This window comes from Gracilinanus agilis, chromosome 6 (assembly GCF_016433145.1).
Source record: "Gracilinanus agilis isolate LMUSP501 chromosome 6, AgileGrace, whole genome shotgun sequence".
In the NCBI taxonomy this organism is placed as follows: domain Eukaryota; kingdom Metazoa; phylum Chordata; class Mammalia; order Didelphimorphia; family Didelphidae; genus Gracilinanus; species Gracilinanus agilis.
The window spans coordinates 163,017,212-163,038,771 of NC_058135.1; the positions used below are offsets into that span (position 1 = coordinate 163,017,212).

The 21,560-nt window shown below is 39.1% G+C and overlaps 1 protein-coding gene across 1 annotated transcript in view; it reads left to right on the plus strand.

Moving 5' to 3' along the window:
• Positions 1-21,560, plus strand: part of KDR (kinase insert domain receptor) — a 50,947-nt gene that overhangs the window by 1,743 nt on the left and 27,644 nt on the right. The window contains exons 2-15 of the mRNA XM_044682172.1: positions 2,251-2,344; positions 3,908-4,104; positions 7,703-7,833; positions 8,090-8,258; positions 8,666-8,805; positions 9,707-9,869; positions 10,360-10,474; positions 10,562-10,725; positions 13,246-13,402; positions 14,357-14,480; positions 15,417-15,525; positions 16,456-16,797; positions 19,154-19,300; positions 19,560-19,691. Of these exons, the coding sequence (XP_044538107.1) occupies positions 2,251-2,344; positions 3,908-4,104; positions 7,703-7,833; positions 8,090-8,258; positions 8,666-8,805; positions 9,707-9,869; positions 10,360-10,474; positions 10,562-10,725; positions 13,246-13,402; positions 14,357-14,480; positions 15,417-15,525; positions 16,456-16,797; positions 19,154-19,300; positions 19,560-19,691 (2,184 nt within the window). The remainder of the gene's footprint in view (positions 1-2,250; positions 2,345-3,907; positions 4,105-7,702; positions 7,834-8,089; positions 8,259-8,665; positions 8,806-9,706; positions 9,870-10,359; positions 10,475-10,561; positions 10,726-13,245; positions 13,403-14,356; positions 14,481-15,416; positions 15,526-16,455; positions 16,798-19,153; positions 19,301-19,559; positions 19,692-21,560) is intronic.

Below are 21,560 nucleotides of genomic sequence, written 5' to 3' on the forward strand. Positions count from 1 at the left end.
ATTTGATTTAGTTAGTGGCATTGCTTCATAATTGCTGCCTTCAAATTCTTCAGACAGAAGCACTGTTGTCTTTCCTTCCGAATTTGAGCAGGGAAGAGTAACAGAAGAATTAATTAATTAGCTTTGGTTATGGGCTTTGAAAATAGAAGCAGCTTTCTAAGAGTATAAGCACTTCTTACTCTAGACTTTATGTCTTGAAAATGCAAATCCATAACCACCAGTCCCCCAAATGAGTGTTGACTCTAACCGAAACATGCACTTACAGTAATAGAATTATATTATTAATAAGCTAAATCTCAATATCATGTCGGCAAGCGATGAAGTTGTTTAATGAAAAAGCTAGCCTAGGCTCAACTGTCTTAATTCTTTCCTTGGATTAATTACTTTTGAGTTGGTTTGTGTATGTATATATGTGTATATATGTATATAAAACACTGATTTCTACATAGGCAATAGTTTGTATGAAGCCTGAATAACTTTGATCAACTGAGCTTATCTTTGGCCTTTTTGGGGGGTGGGGGTGCCCCTTCCCCCCACTTTCATCACATTACTCCAAAGGTATATCTATAGAATAGATTATTCTTCATTGCCAACACCAGACTGTATTTCTCAACCTAATGGAATTTTTAAAAACATGTATGGATTTTTAAAATTTTCCCTTCCTAACATCTTTATATCACAGAACCCTCCATAGAAAAGAAAAATTGCTAAGCAAAACAAACAAGCAAATCCACAGTGTATGCAATATTTCACATGCCTCTCAGAGATCCAGCCTGGTGTTTTTCCAATAAACTTCAGAGATGCTATATTAATCTTAATTAATTTTTTCTACTATCTTTAGTACAAGCAAGCTTCTAACGCATTCGTAAGATTTTACATTTGTTTTGGAAAGCATTGTTATTTCTCTATACACTTGGTGCACAGGCAATTGCTCCTTTCTTGAAAACTTTTATATCAAGCTGATCATGGATGTTGAGATCATTGCCAAATGCATTCTGGGACCTATTGGCAGAATCCAAGTTCCCCCTCTTTTTTTAAGTACATTATTATTCTAGAAGAAGGTAGAGCAGATATTTAAAGGCTTATCCAAAAATTTAGGCAGAAATGTGCCTTACTTCCAGAATGGAAAGAAGGGGAAGGATAAGGAAAGGGATTTTTTAGCCTCAATTATTCACACTGTGCCTTCGAGTCAGATGAGATAGGGTAAGATACAAATGCCTACCCTTTCTGCTTCACGGTTCTTGTGTTGCCATCTACTTATGTTAATAAGCACCCAAATAATGGATTCTTTTTTCAAGTGATTCATTTGCAGGGGATCATCTCAATGGGCAGACACCATATTGATAATGTCCAGTAAACTGATGACCAGTTATACTCATTAAAACAGTACCATTTTTGTACTCAGTTGTTTATCAGATGGATTTCCAGGATATTGTACATAAGAGCATCTTGCAATGGATGTAGGATTTGATTCTTCTTCTGCAGAACAGGTTATAGTGAACAAACTTTCCTATGGTTTCCGGTTTCAAACTTTGGACATCCTTGTCTTATTATCAATTTGTGCCTAGAACTGTGAGTCATTGGCCCTGCATTCAATAGTTGGAATTCTTGCCTGTGTCTCTAGGGAGCTAATCTTTACATTATTCCATATTGTGCAAGTTTCCCCTGAACCCTTCTTTTGGGCCCCCTTCCACTTCCTTCTGAGGGACAGTTACCCTGAGCCACATTTTCAACCTAGTTAAGAGAGGAAATATTTCTTAAATGGCATAAAGGAAAATGAGACAGGGTCACAGATTCTCCAGATTGCATAAAGGAACTTTGCTCATACAACACAAAATACCTTCTGAGCAAGATTCATTAATCAGCAGTTTAGGCAAATGTGTGTATCCTACATTTTATAAGAAATGTAGCCCATGACTTTCCCAGGGGAGTGAGCTCATCAAATGAAGGTTCATTTTATTTCAATATCCCATATCCTTTTGTAAGACCTTGAAGTTGGCAAGGCAGGAAAACAGGAACTCCACCCTCGCTCCATGAATCCCTGAGCTGCTCTCCTAGTTTATGACCATCTGCCCATTCTTCCTGTTATGACAAAGCTTGTGAACTTTTTCTAGAAATGGCGAAAAGTAACTTTTCAGTTTTGACACAATGAATTGCTAAAGGGTAATCAGTCCCAAAGCAAGAAATTTGCTCTGTTTGGGGGAGCCTTTTCCTGTTGGGTATGCTCTGACTACATTCATCTCTCTCTAGGTTCGCCTGTTGTTTCACAGGATACTCCAATTATCAGTCCACAAAAAGACATACTTACCATAACAGCAAATTCGAGTCTTCAACTTACTTGCAGGTAAAGACTTCATTAAAAAAAAAAAGTCCTCTAGATTTCACAAACACATTGTTCCTAATTTGTTTGTAAAAGGCGTTCTGAGATCCCTTTCTAAAAAGTCATGATAGATGAAAATTAACCTAGACTATCTGTGCACTGGCTGTTTGCTGTGAACAACAAAAGATGTGCATATTCTCAGTTAGACACTGTAGGGATAGATCCCCAAGGCTCAAATGGAAATGGAAAAATCTTGAACCAAACACTTGGGTCAAATGACCCCATAAATGGTCCCTAAAGGATTGTGAATTTTCCCAAACACCTCACAGCTCATATTCCTTTCTCCCTCTCAGAGAACTGGATCAAATTCTGGTTGTAGAAGTGAAAATTTAGCATTTGTACATGAGTATTCTTGTGTAAACACTCTGCATAGCTAAAAGACTGCCCTTTGGCAGTCTTAGAATTCCTATCTTTGCTTTCTACTGTACAAGTCACATTGTTGATTTGGCTAATTGGGTAAACATACTTCTCTAATGACAGAAGTGGCGTGTCCATGGAGTTTTTAAGCCACTCTTCAGCAGAGAAGATAGAAGAGTTTGGGGATTTTCCCCAACATATATCAATACAAGTGGACTTTCTAAGGAAGCAGAGAATGGTGCAAGAATTGTGCCATGCCAGTTTGGGTTAGAAATCTACAAACAGACTTAGTAAGCACTTGTTGAAATGGCTCTTATTTCACTGAACAGCAAGCAGCAGTTGCTATATCTAGAAAAGCCATATGGGTAAATCCAACCTTAAATCATTTGAACCAGATGCATTCCTATAGTAAAGCCTTTGGGACACTGATCCATAAATCCTTATTAAGTATAAGTCTCTGTCAGTGTGCTCCATACTTTAATACTCCCACTGGAGCAGTGATCTTATTAGTGTAGATATTCCCTCTAATGATAAAGATCTAGGAGGGGCGAGTCTAGGGGGGAAAAATTGTTTGACCTTCTTCCTCTGGCCCTCCCTTCCTGGCTAAGCCAGGATATACCTTTTTCCAGTATCCCATTCAGGAAGAGGATCCCAGAAAATCCCACCTACTAAGCTCTTTGTAGAAGGCCAGATTTATTGGGGCAAATATACATAGTTTTATGGAAATAGTGGGGGAGATAGGCGATAGGGACAAGATTTATGATTTCATTGGTGTAAGGAGCTTCCAGTGAAGAATTTCCTTTACCAATAAAGGTCAACGCTTCTCTGCAAACTATATTTTCAGCACTAAGAGGTTAAATGGTTTGCTCAGGGTTACAGCGTCAGTATGTTTCAGAGGCAAAATTTGAGATCTTGCACAGGTAGGCCCTCGCTTTGTTGAGTGAGTAAATGAATGAATGAAAGCAAAGTTGTCTGAGGGAATTTCTGAATCATTTCCTATGGCATTCTCTTGTATGAGAATCTGACCTGTTGTTTTGGAAAGGAGACCTTGAAGTAATGATGACTTTATGGCCCATACAATATTCAGGCACAAATACTTTGTCTCTGGCTAGCAGAAAGCTTTGTGGTGCAGGATTCCATAGTCTAATCCTGAGCCATTTATTTTTTCAGGGGCCAGAGGGACTTGGACTGGCTGTGGCCCAACAATCAGGGCACTTCTGATAATCGGGTAGTGGTGACTGACTGCTGGGATGCTCCCTTTTGTAAGATGCTCACAATTTCAAAAGTGATAGGAAATGATACTGGAGCCTACAAGTGCCTGAACCAAGACAATGATGTGAGCTCAAGCATTTACGTCTACGTTCAAGGTGAGTGGTTATGATTGACTCCCGTATGATTTCCCAGCCCCAGGACAAAGGAGGAATGCAAGAGAACGGAACAGGACAAAAGCCTCCCTCTAAAAGCTATCTGCAGGCCAGAAACTATAAAATTCCTCTCATGCAAAATAGTTTCAGAGACTGCAGGTCTCATTCATTTGTTTCAGTCTGGTCCATGCAATGCTCTTTTCCTTGACCAAATTGGTTTTTCATTTTTGTTCCAAAGGCAGAGGCCAATCCATGTTTATAATGTTCTGTGATGACACTCCCACCTTCCCTGAGAGCCTTCTGGTGTGCAGCCTAATTAAAATCTTATGTCTAGGAAGATTTGGGGTAAAGTTAAGGGAGAAAGTCTAACAGTTGAAGTGAGAGCTCTTACATGAGAGTACAGTGTGTATATGTGTATGTTTCACATGTATCTTAGGAGAAAAATTTTAATGATCCAATTTTTGCTTATTGAGTAAATATTGTCGCTTGGCTTAAGGGTATTTTAAAAGGCTCCAGGCCATAGAGAAGTTTAGCATTTGTGATATCAGAGACAATACATGAATGAAATTCATTCTGAATGAATTTGCTCTGTAGGACTTATAACTCAAAATTAGATTATAGATTTACAGCTAAACGATACCTCAGGCTTTGACTTGTCCTACTCCATTTTACAGAGGAAAAAACTAAGGCTCCAGTCATATACTAGTAAGAAATAGAAAGGATGGAATTTGAACCAAGTCCTTTAACTCCAAATCCAAAGCTCTCTCCAATGTTTCATGCTTCCATGAACTATCAAACTCAAGGATTTCTGTTACCGAGACCCAGGGTGGCCCTAATTCCCTTGTTGCACACACACACAGCATCTAAGTGCTGTGTAATCTGCTGGTTTTCGTTATGCCAAGAAGACCTCATCAGCAAACTGTTTCAAATTAAATTTGAGGCACAGTGACTAGTGTTTTGCTTGGCTATACTGAGGATTTCCATGTTCCCTTAAGATGACTGGGTAAGATTTCCTCTTTCAAAGAAGCATTTCATTTGCAGAGAAAGACTCCAATCAGCCCTTCAGATCTTAAGAGCATGTTCCATTTGCATTTCAATTGTGCAACATTCCCCTTTCTTTGAAGAAATGGGAATTACAACAAAATAACATATGCTACCACTGGATTGCACAAGACTTCAGAATGTTCATTACATTTACCAGGTGTAGACATAACTCATGCATAGAATGCTTCTGGTAAGACCCCTTGGGCTCCCTGTACCAGAGAACCCCCTCTGCCTGCATATCTCCCTAGCCCCACGGTCTTCTCCTAAGTTAAAAGACCATTCTCTAAATTGCCACATCAGGCAAATTTCAGGAGGGAGATGCTTTAGTTCTTTGTGAATCCCTGACTTCTTTTGATCTGGCAGGCTGAAGAGATCAGCCTATCTCTAGAGACTACAAGGATTTCCTGCTCTCAGCCTGGCTGGAAATGTTACAAGGAGAACCTCTCCTATAATATTTTGATATTTCCTTCTCTCAAGTCAGGAAGTGTAGAGACATGTGACAATTCATTTCGCAAAGTAACAGTAAATATTTTGTTTGGGGAGGATGGGTGGCTGTTTGGGTCTTTTTTGTTTATTTCCTTTTGTGGGGAGGGGGAGAGACATTGAAATAGAAAATGCTTGCCAAAGAACCCTTAAATGGCTTCTAAGAGTTAATTTAGCTCCCAGGGGCATGTCATTTAAGGGTAAGGAAGTCATGCCATATTTTTGTAGCATACAGATGAAAGGTAGGATGTTATACCAAGAAGGTCAGCATACTGTTTATTGCAAACTTTCCTTGTCTTTCATGGATTCCTTCAAATGCCATGTCCTGTCCAAGGTTATGAATGAGCCACAATGTTCTAGGAGTTGAGCTGTCCAAACGTGGGGTCATGAAGGCTTACAGTGGGAAAGGTGTTGTCAGGATGTTCCCCTTGGACAGTTCTCCAACTTCTTGCTTTGGACCTTGGTTGTTTCCTTAGTCTTCTGACCCAATTCCTCAGCACAGTGGGTAGAGCTAGGAAGTGGGGCCCTGGCCCCATCAGATCTTGCTATGACATGTGTCTCATTGAGAGGCAAAAGTCAGACCTCCTGCTTTTCTGTCCTCTGCAGCTGCAGAGGAAATAGAGTTTCTGCAATTTGGGGGATGGGGATGGAGAAGAGAGTGTTATCCTTCCTCTCATCCAGATTTTAACTTATTTCATCAGTCTGGCTTGAAATACATACTGCATCAGGTCTGAGAAGCAAAGCCATTCATCAATTCGCCACTGAAATCAATGGCTGGTTTTGTCTTTCCTTTAGACCAAGCCTTCCCTGTTTGAAGGGGTAAGAGTGGTTTTCCACCAAGGTGTTTTGTACATTTTGTTTAAGATTGAAAGACCATTAAAATCTTTTTCTACTCCTTTGCTAAAATTCTCAAGGATTTTCTTCCCATTTTTTTACTCTCTGGTCACAGAATTGCTTGTGTGAGTGGACATTTTCTGGGTACTTGTCATCTATGCGATAGAACTTCCTTTAAGTCTGAATAGAATGCTTCAGTCCCAAGATATTAATTAATATGAATTAATATAAAAATGAAGCAGGCATTTAGCCTTCATAATCTTAAAAATGTGATTTTATGATATTCTTCTGTGTTATTGACCTTAAAATTTTAATTTGAAATTCATTCCCTCATATTTTTAGGTCCAGAGATTGTTTATTTCAAATAAACAATCTCTGGACCTAAAAATATTTCTACACAGTGGGCATTATTTACCTGAAGAGAGAGCTAGTTCAAAAAGTTTCCTTTTGGTAGTATTAAAAACATGGTATGGAATGTCTTGTAGACACTGATGCCCACGTATTTAAAGTAACTCACTTTTATGGCAAAACCATATAGTGATTAGTTGGTAGCAGACAGAAAGGAAGGGAAAGAGAGGGGAAAAAAAGGGAAGAAAGGGAAGGGAAAAGGAGGGAGTAGAAGGAGGGGAAGGGAGTCGAGGGGAAAGAAAAAAGATTGAAGTCTAACTTTCACTGTGAGTATCCTGCTTACCCTAAGGGGTAAAGAATAGCATATTGCATATATCAATTTATAAAGAATAAATACAAAATAAATACAGGGAAGTTTTGTGAGGGAGCATACTAACAGTTCCATTTTGTCTTGGTTTCAAATCATAAGCAGGATATTCACAGTGAAAGTTAGTCCCCAAGTTTTTTTCTATCTTCACTGTGCCATTCCAGAACAAGTTGGGGTGTAGGTGGGGAAGTTGTGGAGGGATCAGACAAGACTTCATGTAGAAGGGAGAAACCAATTGAAGTTCAATGTCTTCATTGCCTGAATTCATGGAAGAAGAACTAGTTCTATTCTGGCATTGTAGATGCATCTTGAAAATGTAAAGTCAAATAGCTATGACATTAATTTCAGCATCTTTCAAATAGGAAGAGGAATATCAGTATTTGTCAACTGCAGGGGGAGGGAGGGGGAACCTCAGTAACACTAAGAAATGATAATAGAGATGACAATGAAAATGGAACGTTTTATTTGACAGCATCATAATGCACTGTAAGTGACCTTCACTAATAGAATGAAATATTTCTTTAGATTACAGATCTCCATTTATTTCATCAGTGAGTGACCAACATGGGGTCATATACATCACAGAAAACAAAAACAAAACAGTTATAATCCCATGCCTTGGATCCATAGCAAACCTCAACGTGTCACTTTATGCAGTAAGTCAAATTTTCTCCTTTTGCCTATAGTTTTCTATAGTGTTAGGCACAAACACTCAATCTAGAGCATTTCAGGTTCACATGGGCAATTTTCAACAAGGAATTTAAAAGCCAATTTAGTAGTATTAGGAAGACAATTTGTAGCTTTTAAGATAGGAAACAAAATGAGAAGAGCTTAATTAAAATTCATCCAGGTTTTATTTGTATTGTTTTCGCTTTGAGATGCCAACTAACCATGTCATTAATGTTTTCCCAGAAGTATCCAGAAAAAAGGTTTGTTCCTGATGGTGAAAAAATTTTCTGGGATAGCAAAATAGGCTTCACCCTTCCCAGCTACATGATAAGTTATGCAGGCATGGTCTTCTGTGAGGCAAAAATCAATGATGAAAGCTACCAGTCTCTTATGTACATCGTTGTAGTTGTTGGTAAGATGACAATTGCTTTTCATATTGTTCCTACCCAATGATGACCAAATCATAGATTCAGAAATGAAGGAAATCTTGTAAGCTATCTAGTCCAATCCTCTCATTTTACAGATAAGAAAACTAAAATCCAGAAAGGTAAAATTGCCCAAGGTCACATAGCCCAAGAACTTATGGTGGTGGGGGGGGTACTGGGTCCTACAGTACTAGCTTTCTATGGACCACCCTGTGGACCTGATTCTGTCCCTCAGGTTCCTGGGAGTAATTACGACCTGGAGATATCCCTTGGGAACAAAGCGTCAAGAAATTTTAAAAGTTAGTGTATTATTGCATTATTGGGAAAGAACACGTACCCAAGTTTCAGATTGTTTTTCTCTTGTATTCTTTTTTTTCCAATTTAATTTCTGTAGGATACAGAATTTACGAGCTGGCTCTGAGTCCTCCCCACAGTGTGGAACTGGCTGTTGGAGAAAAGCTGGTTCTAAATTGCACAGCAAGGACAGAACTCAATGTGGGGATTCACTTTCACTGGGAACATCCTTCTTTGAAGGTAATGCTTACAAAGCAAACCAGACCTCCAGATACCTTGATAAGAATCCTTGGGAGGGATTCACCCTGGTGAGATGTGATGGCCTCTAGCCAGATCAGCTCTAAGAATCTCTTTAAATTTGGAAGAGACTACAGAACATATAGTACCCAATGGCAGGAGTGAGAGATAGAGAGGAAAAGAGTGAAGGGAAGTTGACAGCAATTGTGTTCGTCCCTCTGTTACTGTCAGGCAATGTTCATTATTTTTTTTCCTCCTGAAAAAATTCTTTTCACCTCCCCTTTCCATCTTGTATATTATTTTGCAGTCTGTCCAAGTCATGGCTCTGTTTGCTACTCTTGGGAGTTCTGAGGTGGGGTAGGGGTGACATCAACTCATATTGGACTCTACTCTTCTTGGCTGTGTTTCTCTCTGGCATTTCATCTTCATATTGCACTCATGGCTAGAGCCTTTGTCTTACTTCTAATTCACCTGCTGTTGTCTAATCCTTCTTGCTCCAAACACGATTGATGTCTCATTAATATTAAGGGTTCGAGTGATTCTTATTAAATAATATCTACTAAGGGACAGAATGCCTAGAGGTAGGACAAAATATGTTATCACATAAGTGGCTGGAAGTTTACTAGGGAATGTTATTCTGGGGTTGGCAGCTGAGTTAAAGCATCAAGAACCAATTGTTAAATTTTCATTGTGAGCACTTACACATCGAAAAGCAGTGAATGCTATGAATCAAGGATCAACTTATTACTTCATTGATTGTCTAGAGTTAAGAAAGTGATGGAGAAAATATTAATAATGCAAATTAAACTTAAAAGTGTGCTAAGTATACCTTATTTTAGAAGAAGGAGGAGCTGGCTACTTAACATATATCAGTTTGTCCCTGAGTAAACCTCTCTCTTTTCAGCCTGAAATACGGGATCTGAAAGCTCCATTTGGAAGTGAGCTTAAGAAATTTTTAAGCACCTTGACTATAGAACATGTAACCCGAAGTGATCAGGGCTGGTACATCTGTGAAGCTTCTAGTGGGCTGATGACCAAGAAAAACAGCACATATGTCACTGTCCATGGTAAGACATTAGTCTCCTTGAATCAATTGAATCTTTTCCAGAAAAGCTTGTGGCTTTTGTTGGTCTCTTTTCCTACTGGCAAGTCATTATATGCTTTCGAGGCTGTTCCAATCCTATTAGTGCTGTCTAAGTTGGTGATCTCATAGAACACCATGTTACACGTGCTCAACTTGCTTTTATAGACTCTTTGTCATGCTACAATCTTATGACGACTAATCCCTGGAAACTAGAACTAAAATTCATTTAGACTGGCTAAAAAGCCTTGGCTGTGAATTACCTGTATGGTACCATGATGTACACTCTCTAGACCTGCTTGTCCCTTCTGACAAGGCAGATCAGACTGCCACATACTAAGCTTTTCATGGAAGTAAAAAATAAACAAACAAAATCTAAACCAAAACAACCCACTCCAACCAATTGACATTTAAATTTCTTGCTGTGTTGTGAATGTTGAGGGTTTTCAACTATTTTCACAATTGCTTTCTTGCAGAAAAGCCTTTTGTTGCCTTTCATAGTGGAATGGAATCTTTGGTAGAAGCCAAGTTGGGTGAGCGGGTCAGAATTCCTGTGAAGTATGTGGGCTATCCACCACCCGAAATAAAGTGGTAAATATTAGAAATCGGTCCCAAGTATTTTTTCTATAAAGGCAATCTGTTATCCCATATCAAGGATGCAATTTTTTTCTCTTGCAGGTACAAAAATGGAAAGGCCATTGAAAGCAATCATACAGTTAAAGTTGGCCATACTTTGACAATTACAGAAGCAAGTGAAAAGGATGCAGGAAATTACACTGTTCTCCTCACCAACCCCATCACAAAGGAGAGACAGAGCCATGTGGTCTCTCTGGTGGTGAATGGTGAGCCCAAGAGCTTTGATTTCTCTCTTCTTTTTTGAAAGTTATTGTAAAGAGCATCTTTATCTCCTTTTGAGTCAATTCCCTCATTCCCTCTGCTACCCTTTCCATCTGTTGTTTGACTGATGGAATGGCTTCTCCCATTGCACCAATCTACATCTAGGACAGATCAAATGGTTTGAATTGAAAGCTTACCTAAGGTAGTGTGAAGTGAGTGTCATGGGGGGAATGCATATTGATTATATTCATATCCATTTCTAGCTTAGAATAAATAAATGATCCTTTGGGACAGCAGTACTCTGTAAATACTCAGAATGACATCTGACAGCATAGTGAGAAGAAGGAGGCTGGGGGCAATTGTCCAAGATAATTTTGCCTTACTTCAGAACAGTTGTGCGTGGCATTACAAATATAGGATGGTGGGGTTGAGGGGGGCAGGAGGGTCAGATTCTCCTCTCTAAATTTATTGATGACCTTTTGCTGATCTTACTTCTTATCAGCCTTCCTAGCAACAATTCTGTATCGTAGAAGGTTTCCTAAGTTGTCATTTCCATATCAAGTTCAGTGTAAATCATTCTTTTGTCAGGAGTTGCTTTGAGTTTGCAGAAAGGAGAGAAGCTTGAATTTTGTTTGAGGATGTGGTATTTTCTGTCTTCCTTCCCCTGGCATTAAAAATCTCAGTTATAGTTTCTTCTCTCAACATCCTAATCCACCCTACCCATCCTTCCTGTTGCCCTCAGTCTGTCTACTGTGCTGTAGTCCTGCTGGAGAAACCAGCTTCTGAGAGTTTTCTAAGCTAATATATACCATATGACTTTAGTGTCCTTAAGTACATCAGTAGTTCAGATGACAATGCCATAAGGGTGAAGAATATAGAGCCAAGACAGATGGGAAAGCCTGAAAGATCTTAGGATTCAGAGGCAGTGGTGGTCCTCCATTTCACCAGGAAAAAGGGGAGGTGGACAATGAATAAAATTATATTATCAGTAGTATGCAGGAAATAACTACATTTATGTCCATGTTATGAACATGTCAAAGAGGCACAATTTAAAAAGTCTGAAATTTTGGATTGGTAATAATAGGTAAAGTGTTTCTCATGACCTCTATCTGAAAAAAAGATATCAGTCATGGGGAAGTAGAGGAGAATGGGGATGCTATGTTGTGTTTATATAATGCTTTCTACTTCTCTATTTTTCACATCCATTATATCATTTGGTCCCTTCAACAACCCAGTCAAGTATATAGGGCAAGTATCATTATCATCCCCATTTTACAAATAAACAGATTGGGACCCAGTGAGTTTTAAGTGACTTCTGAATTTGTACCACTAATTATGAGTGATCAGAAGAGCTGTGGTTGTCTACATCCTAGTCTAAGAGTAAGATAGTTTTGTTATGTACATATATAAACATATATGATGCATATGTGTATATAAGCATATATGTACACATATGTAGGAATTTAGTCAAATCAATTAATTAATTGTTTCAATTTCCAAAGAATGTCCCAAAAGTCTTACCACAGCTTTAAGCTTTAATAACTTCAGAAGTGTAAATGCTACACATTTACAAAAAACATTTGAAAGACCATTTGTTTACATTTTAAATAATTGTTGTGTTTTTAATTAAAATTCAACATAACCCCCATCTTCTGCTATAAATGGCTCTAGGTCATAGGTGTTAAACGCAGCCCACAATACTCCCAAGTGTAGCCCAAACCAGATTAAAATGCAATTGGGAAATATTTAACAAAATAAATGCAGATACCAAAGAATGTAGATAATATGTGCTTTTCTAAGGCGATATGTGGCCACAGCATTAAACTTTAATAACTTCAGAAGTTTAAATGCTAGAAGCAACATTTGAAAGGCCATTTGTTGAAATCATATACTATTTTTTTCATTTAAGTTCAACATAACCCCCATTTTCTGCTATAAATTTCTCTAGACCAGAGGTGTCAGTCACAGGCAATAATATTCCCAAGTGTAGCCTGAACCAGATTAAAATGTAATTGGGAAATAATTAACAAAACAAATATAAATATAAGAAATATACAAATATGTGGTTTTCTAAGTCTATATGTGGCCACAGGGATATTTATGTGTGCTTTAGTGGCCTCCATGTCTTTTTGATCTTGACATCATTGCTCTAGACAGTTTTCAAACTTTATAAACATTTTTAACAGCTTCTGTTCAGCTAAAAGGACTGCATTTGTAATTCTGGCCCTCAGAAAAAACTGAAAATTAAAATTTTATTATTTAACAATCACAGAACCAAATAAGCATGTAAAAAATTTAGCCTTTTAAGTGTTTTTTGGGGGTGGGGTAAGTTTACAGCATTTATACTTCTGACTTAAAACTGCACTAAGACATTTGGGATGCCATATACACATGTATGTATGTTTATGAAGGGCAAAATCAATTACCTTAAAAAGAAAAAAGGAGCCATTAGTCATTCAGAACTTCTTCCTTGCCTTCCTAAGGCCCAATAAGCTGCCCAAGACATGCATTTTCTTCCTCTCTAGTTCTACCCCAGATCGGTGAGAAATCTCTGGTTGCCCCTGTGGATTCCTACCACTACGGCTCAATGCAAACGCTGACATGTACTGTCTACGCCGTTCCTCCACCACTCGATATCCAATGGTATTGGCAATTGGAAGAAGCATGCACTTACAACCCCAGGTACGTGCAACGCAGACACTCGTCCGTCCTTTGGCTTTGTGGTTCCCTCCGCTAAAATTGCCCCATCTTGGCAGCTGGCAAAATTGCATCTGAGATTTGTTTTGCTTAGTCATTGTGCCCAGGTTCCCCCCATCTTTCCTTGAGCAATGCATTTTATTCATTGCCTTTGTTTACTGAAGACCTCTTTGGAGTTCACTGGCCTTGTGCCTCTCTGGGAAAATCGAAACCTTTCCATCTCCCTTTTCAGACCATTCCTGTTACATAGTGGCTGGAGACTCTTACCTCTTCCCCAAACACAGAATATTTTCTATTTATGCTATTTCTATTTCTCTTCATGCCAATAAGTTGCTGAATATGATGCCTCCTCTTATCTGTGAGAAGGTCCATCTCCAAGAGGAAGTGTGCTGATTGATGTCAGGGAATGATGGAAAGAGCTCCAGCCCCTCAGCGCCTGAAACCTTGCTTATCAGGCTCCAACACAAGGCCAGACATCCTTAGGAAAATAAAAAAACTCAACAACTCTACCACCACCCTAAGTCTTCCACTTCCTGTTGTTGTTTTTAAAATGACTACCACTAGCTTCTTCCTCAGCTGCTCGATCATTTCCTACACAAAGGCCACTGTCCTCAAAAAATTCCTCCAAGAAGCCCGGTGGTTTTCAGTCTCCCTGCCTTCCTTTGAACTAAATTAACTTGAATTGTCCAGTCTCTCCAACTTATGAATGAAGGTTTGTTCCCAAAATAGCCACTTCCCTCCAGTATCCTGAATGGATCAACCTCTGCCCAATTGCTAGAACACTTTCCTCCAGTTCTGGAAGTCTTGATTTCTCTTTGGCACAAAGGTCTTGGAATATGATGGGATCCATTAGAAACACTTCTAGGAACATCCCAACCAAGCTCTGGCTCTTTTTCCTGTCCATTGATCATGACCTGATGTAAATTTTGTCTCTCACAGGCAAGCTGGCTTAGTGACAAACCCCTACACCTGCAGAGAGTGGAAAAACATGGAGGACCTGACTGGGGGGAATCCCATTGAAGTAGTCAAGAATCAATTTGTCATAATTGATGGAAAAAACAAAGTGAGTTGGAAATGTTTGGATTTGAGTAGCTGCATCTTTTTTCATTGAACTCAGTTCAACACATTTATTAAGTGCCCACCGTGGGCACAGCAATCTGCTGGGCACTGGAAAGTCAAAGAGAAAAATAAATGTGTTGTCGCCCTCAAGGGTTTTACAATCTACTGGGTGAATATTGCAGCAGTGAGATGTGGGAATTTTAGAGATTAGCAATCAGATATGTTGGAGGATTCATTGCTATTTTCAGTATGGTCTTATTCTAAAACATTTTATGTCTCTATTTCTACCATTTTTTGACATAGTAAAGATAGCGTGGAAGTAATAGATAAAGTACTAGGTTTATAATCAAGCAGATTACAATCAAATTCTATCCCTGACATTTGCTACCTGTGTGACACTGGGCAAGTCACTTAATTTCTACATGCTTCAAGGGCAGCTACGAGAGCCAGATCTGGAGTCAGGAGGACCTGGGTTCGAATTTGGTCTCACACACTTCCATTCGTATGACTCTGGGCAAGTCACTTGACCCCAACTGCCTACCCTTTGCCATTCTTCTGTATTAGAATTGACACTAGGATAGATGGTAAGGGTTTTTAAAAAAATTCCACATGCTTCAGTCCACTTTCTGAAATGTATATATTAAATTACAGATAGATTATAGTTTTCATTAGAGAAGAGACTTCTAATATTGGGGGTTCCCTACCTGAATGAAATAATAAATCCTTTGAGTGTATTTTTTTATCATGATCTGCCCCAGCATGAATTGGAATCCTCTATGATACCCAGCATATACGTTTGGGTAGATTGTATGGTGGTCCCAGCATTAAAGAATACATTGAGGAAGAATTTACAAATATGTCTAGATCTGCCTTTTAGTCTGAATATGCACATAGAGCTATTGGCAGACATGGGACGTGAAATTGTTTGGTTCTCCTGCAGACTGTGAGCACCCTTGTGATTCAAGCAGCCAATGTGTCAGCTCTGTACAAATGTGAAGCCATCAACAAAGCAGGACGCAGTGAGAGAATTATCTCCTTTCATGTGACAAGTAAGCAGATAGTGTGTGCACGTGTGTGTGTGTGTGTGTGTGTGTGTGTGTGTGTGTGTGTGTGTGTGTNAGTGTGTGCATGTGTGTGTGTGTGTGTGTGTGTGTGTGTGTGTGTGTGTGTGTGTGTACTGGAGAGCAAGGAGGGATCTCCTCCCATCAAAAAGGAGGCACTCAGTTGTGTTACACTTTTATCACTTCTCAATCATCGATCTGTCATTGCAGGGAAAATTAGTCATTTTTGCCGAGATGAGACTTAAAAATAGCTGATATTTTGTCACCTAGAAAGTAACCTATCTAATTCAGTCTATAAAGAGCAAATGTAGACTTTGTGCGTGTGCGCTGATGGACATAATATTGTTACCTTCATCTTGTTGTGATGCGATAACTAAATTCTTAGAAATTTATTCTCGAAGTAGAATAGCAAAAGTAGAGATTTGGCAAATCTCTGGTAAATCAAAACTGGGCAATTTAGGCTCCAAACTCACCTGGGGACCTGGGACTTGAATTATTCAAGTTATCTCCAGTATTTCAAGGATCTATGATTTCATCATTGTTACCTCTCTGTCCACTGATATAAATCATACCACATAGAATGCAGTTCCTTGTGAGTGGCTGTGCTTGAAAAACTTTTTGAGGCCAAGTTGGTACTGCTCTGAATTTTGCAGGCTGGTCTTTGAGCAATCAATCCAGAGTTTGTCATTGACCCTTTCCATCTTGAAGAACCTGCCACAACTTGTGTTCCATGGAATAACCTTCGAGAACCCAAGGTCTCTCACAATGAAGTAGCCAGGGGTTGGTCCTCTTTCCAAAATTAGCTAAATAATGGCCAGATCTCCACTGCCCTTTGTTCTCTGTGGCCAGTCTGAAGCAATAACATTATATTAGTCTAGGTTTAGATGTGTTTGGTAATGACAGGCTTTTTCATTTCAGGGGGTCTTGAAATTAATTTTCAACCTGGCAATCAGCCCACTGAGCAGGAGAACGTGTCTTTGTGGTGCACTGCAGAAAAATCAACATTTGAGAACCTCACCTGGTACAAAATCAGCCCAAGGGCTTCTCAGGACCACCTGGGAGAGCTACCCATGCCTGTCTGCAAGAGCTTGGATGCCCTTCTGAAAATGAATGCCACAATGATCTCTAATAGCACAAGTGACATTGTGATCATGGAGCTGCAGAACATATCGTTGCAAGATCAGGGGGACTATGTCTGCTTGGCTCAGGACAAGAAGACTAAGAAAAGACATTGTGTCGTCAGGCATCTTACTGTGCAAGGTAATGCGGCTATTGGCAGCAACAACTTGCTCAAAGAGGTCTAATCGCATATGATGCTTCATTAAGTGCCTTGACCCGACCATCTAGACCCATTCCTTGCCATCTAGAAGCTCCCCAGAGCAGACCGCTGTACATTTATCCCACAGGGCTTTAATAGGGCTCATCTCATTCCATATGCCCCATGTTCTGACTTGACGACATTAACTGATGCTAGTGATAAAACAGGAAGGTCTCTTCCCCCATGCTGGGATTGAAGGCTCATATAACACCGTAACGATTGTCATTGTTGGCTTAGACTAGACTTAGACTGCCACAACTTGTGCTCCATCTTCAAGAACCCAAGTTCGCTTCCTTGTCACGATGAAGTAGTAGGGAGTTGGTTCCCTTTCCAAAATTAGCTAACTAATGGCCAAATTTCCACAGAAGAATTGCTTCCCGTGGCATAGGAAGAGTGACACTATTCTGCTTGTGACCTGTAAGAGCTATGGGGACTCTCTTGGGAATGTAGCCCCAACTGGGACAGGGGGAATACACTGGCCATTCTGGGTGTACTGAAGAATAGGCGGACTCCCCTTGCATAGAACCACAACTTTGTGCTGGGGAATCTCCACCCTCAATATTGTGAAAGTTGTCTTTATAGCCTCCAGTGTCCTTCCTCCCTCACCTTTTTTTTTTCTTTAGTGACTCAAGTACCCATTACTCTCATGCATCCCTGATTTCTGTTTCTAGCAAATAGGTTCTGTGGAAGTCTTTCACACTAGTGTTAGTGTCTTAAGGTGTTAGCCTAGGATGAGGAGGCTACTTGCATTCCCACCCTCCCACTCCTGCCCCAGAGAATCACCAGAGAGAGGTAGCTTAATACAAAAGAGTGACTCCTTAATGGTAGAATTTTAGACATTACCAGGGAGATATTTGGGGCTTTCCTTTGGTGACCCTAATCAAAACGTGATGCCTGCCAGCCCTAGTCTGGATAAAGAGGACTACAAAAGGGCTGGAGGGAGAAGAGCGGGAAGAGTCTTCTCATTTCTTGCCCAAGGACACACATGGGAAGGAGTTATACCTTCCTAAAGACAAAAAGACATTCTTTCTGGCTTAATTTCTCTTAGATTGACAAAAAGACTAGTGCGACTGATTATATCCAATATAATGCATGACCAAAGTGACCGCATTTTTCTGAGCTTTGAAGTGAGATTGTTTCCACCACAATACTGCCTCATGGTTCAGTGTTTAGGGCAGATACCTCTATACTCTTGGGCAAGACAAGGCTATAATCAGCAGAGGGCCAGGCTGTTTCAATGGGAAAATCTTCCAGTTACAAAAACTGGGAAGATTAGTATTGCACAAATCTGTCTTTTAGATTTTGCTGTATACTTGAGCGGAGGCCAGCAGGTTCCTATTTTTCTCACACAAACATTCCCTCAGCTCTTGGGTTTTCTGGTTAAGTACAGATGGAGATCCCAAGTGAATTTGTGTTTGGCTGAGCCAGATGCCCTCTTGTATGTTGCTCTCCACTGAGACTTTACTCACCTACACCTACAACTTCCCTGATCACAAAATGAGTCCCCAAGCCATCTAGCCTGGGCTTTTATGCCAGTCAACATATGCATTTATAAAGGAAATATCAAAAAGGACCTCTGATTTTTGCCTCCATTCAGTTGTAGCCCTGACAACGGCCAACTTGCCCATGTTTGACCCTTCATCTATTGGTGTAGCTTCTCTCTGTATATGTGCAGACCACTTGGAAGGTTCCATTTTGTGTGTGTGGGCAACTTACTGTAGGTTTCCAAGAATATTCATAGAAGAACTTTCCTAAGGACAAGTAAATGGTTAGAGATGTGCACATGGACAAAATTGAACACATATAATGCCAATGCTGTTTGAACTCTATTATTCCTTACTATCTCCAAGACATATGGTTTATTATTGGTCAGTCTTTATTAGTAAAAAATCTCAGGGCAGCTAGGTGGCTCAGTGGATAGAGAGGTCCTGGGTTTAAATCTGATCTCAAACATTTCCTAACTGTGTGATCTTGGGCAAGTCACTTAACCCCAATTGTCTAGGTCTTAGTGCTCTTCTGCCTTGGAACCCATATTGATTCTAAGATGGAAGGTAAGGGTTTAAAAAAAAACCCTCAACAATCAGTTGTATAGTCATCATATGATGAAAGCGATGCAATGCCTCACACAAAGTAGATGCTTAATTAATGCTTATTAGATTGTATTGGAAATATGAGAAAAGAATTAACACATAGCTGAAAGAAAAATTTTTTGACATAATATGTATATGTAACATGAATATATATGCAATTTATATTAATAAAGCTTATACCTATATGTGCAATTTTTTATATTAACAGAGCGTGTAGCACCCACAATTGCAGGAAACTTGGAGAACCAGACAACAAACATTGGTGAAACCATTGAGGTTTCTTGTCCAGCCTCTGGAATTCCTCCTCCCCAGATTACATGGTTTAAAGATAATGAAACCCTTGTAGAGGACTCAGGTAGGTAGTGACTTGTGACTCTCATCTTGTGATTTTGTTCTTTTATCATTCTTTAAAGGCAAACATCAATCCCAGTGTGCATTAGCCTGGTTTATTAGGAATCACATTCTTTAGAATGCTCATTGACATCCCCAATGTCTAGATTCAAAATCTGAACTTAACTAGAGGAGCTGATATTTGTACTTTTGCTTCTTGGAGGTGAGATATCCAGCACCAAACATCAACATAAATACGAATGACGATTTCATCTGTCCCTCAGGAATTGTATTAAAAGACGGAAACCGAAACCTAACTATCCGTCGGGCAAGGAAAGAAGATGGAGGTCTCTACACCTGTCATGCTTGTAATGTCCTTGGATGCACAAAGGCAGAGACTCTCATCATGGTAGAAGGTCAGTGGGAAATTACTGCTACGCTGAGAATTTTTTCTCTCATTCTTTCTAGAATTAGCTAATATCTTATGATGTTCTCTAAGCCTTCCTATTCTCACTGGGGGAACAATGTTAGCTGGACCATCTGGAAATTTCTTTTCCCATTTTGGTATCTCCTTTCATGGGTTCTAGTAATACTAGATGCATATTTACTTTGGGAGGAGAAGGAAGTTCATCATCTTATTAGGATATCCATAAAGATGATACTTTATATCCACAAAGATGATGTAGCTCAGAGAGAGGGGCTTTTTATAATATCCATTGGGTTCAATCTTATTAAAAGTGAATTATAGAGGTGCTATGGCCAGAGAGTCCAAAAGAAACCCAGACTTTTGGACAGATTTTCAGACACTTGTTTATTTGTTTTTCTTCACTAAGTATTTTCATTTATTTGGTGATGGGGTGAAAGTGGGGAGGATAGTGGTAATGACACCGGAAAACAGATGAAAAAAAAGAAAAAAAATTAATGAAAGAGCTAAAAAAATACACAGAGCAGAAAGAAGTCCAAAAGGGAACACAGAAAAGAAGAACCAATGTTGGTATGGCAATATCACATTGAATATAAACTTAGAAAAAGAATCCAGAGAGATTCATAATTTCATATACATATATTATGCACATATATAATTTTGTGGAGGAAGATATTAATCTTTGTATATGGAAATATTAATGTTTGTTGAAGTTTGTCATGCTTATACTTTTAAATAGTTCTGGCATATGTGTAAGAAAATAAGGACAGATAATATTTCAGATTAAGAAGCTCACTGATGCATCTTTTTTCATAACCCTCCCAAGGGACAAATAATAATTATTAAATAAGTATCAAGTAAATTAAAATTATCAAAGAGATACTCATATATGTGTGAAGAATTATTCTGCAAGGATTGGCAGACCAGAGTAGTGACATAGAAGTCATCAACTGATTTTATTGGATTCGTCTTAATTTGTGGTTAAAAATGGTTCTAAATGGCAGACCTGTATCCTTGCAAGGCATTTCCATGTTGAGAATTACCTACTCTGATGAAATCTCAAGCCTGGACCAAAACATTCCAACCAGAAATGAAAAATGAGGGTATCCACTAGCCTTCTAATAATGCTTCACTTTCTCATATCAACAGTAAAATATTTTAGTTAACATAAACCATACTCCAAAGTGTACATTAGCCATGTTGCCATTACCTATCAGTGTTTATTTTGCTAACTACTTAAATTGTTTATCTTTCAACTGTGTCCATGCTGCCCTCAGCCATTTTCATAGCTTATGGCCCTGTTTGTTTTCAGTCTATCCTTAGCTGATAATAAAAGTCATAACTGCCTCCTTATCACCTCCTTCCAAATTAGTCTTAGACTGAAACCTTCAGCTAGCTCTTAAATTTTCCATATCTTTAAGGTTTTTCATTTTATAAGTAGTCTCTCAACTACCTTGATGAGACACTCACATCAGTGCAACATTTTTGAGCAAGAATGATTAATACATATATCAATTTATTTATAAATTATATGTGCATTCTATCATACAGATAATTATATATGTTAGAAAACTTTATATCAGAAATAAAATTTTAAAATGTTGAGCTAAAGATGAAATGTTTTAGCCACATTAGTAGGGAGATACTGAACTTCATAGAGGAGTGATGTAGTCAGACCAGTGTGGAAGGAAGGAAAGGAGGGACAAGAGGAGGGAAGGAAGGAGGGAAGGAAAGAAGAAAGGAAGGGAGGGAGGGAGGAAGAGAGGGAAGGAAAGAAGGAAGGAAGGAATGGAGGGAGGGAGGAAAGGAAAGAAGGAAGGAAGGAATGGAGGGAGGGAGGAAAGGAAAGAAGGAAGGAAGG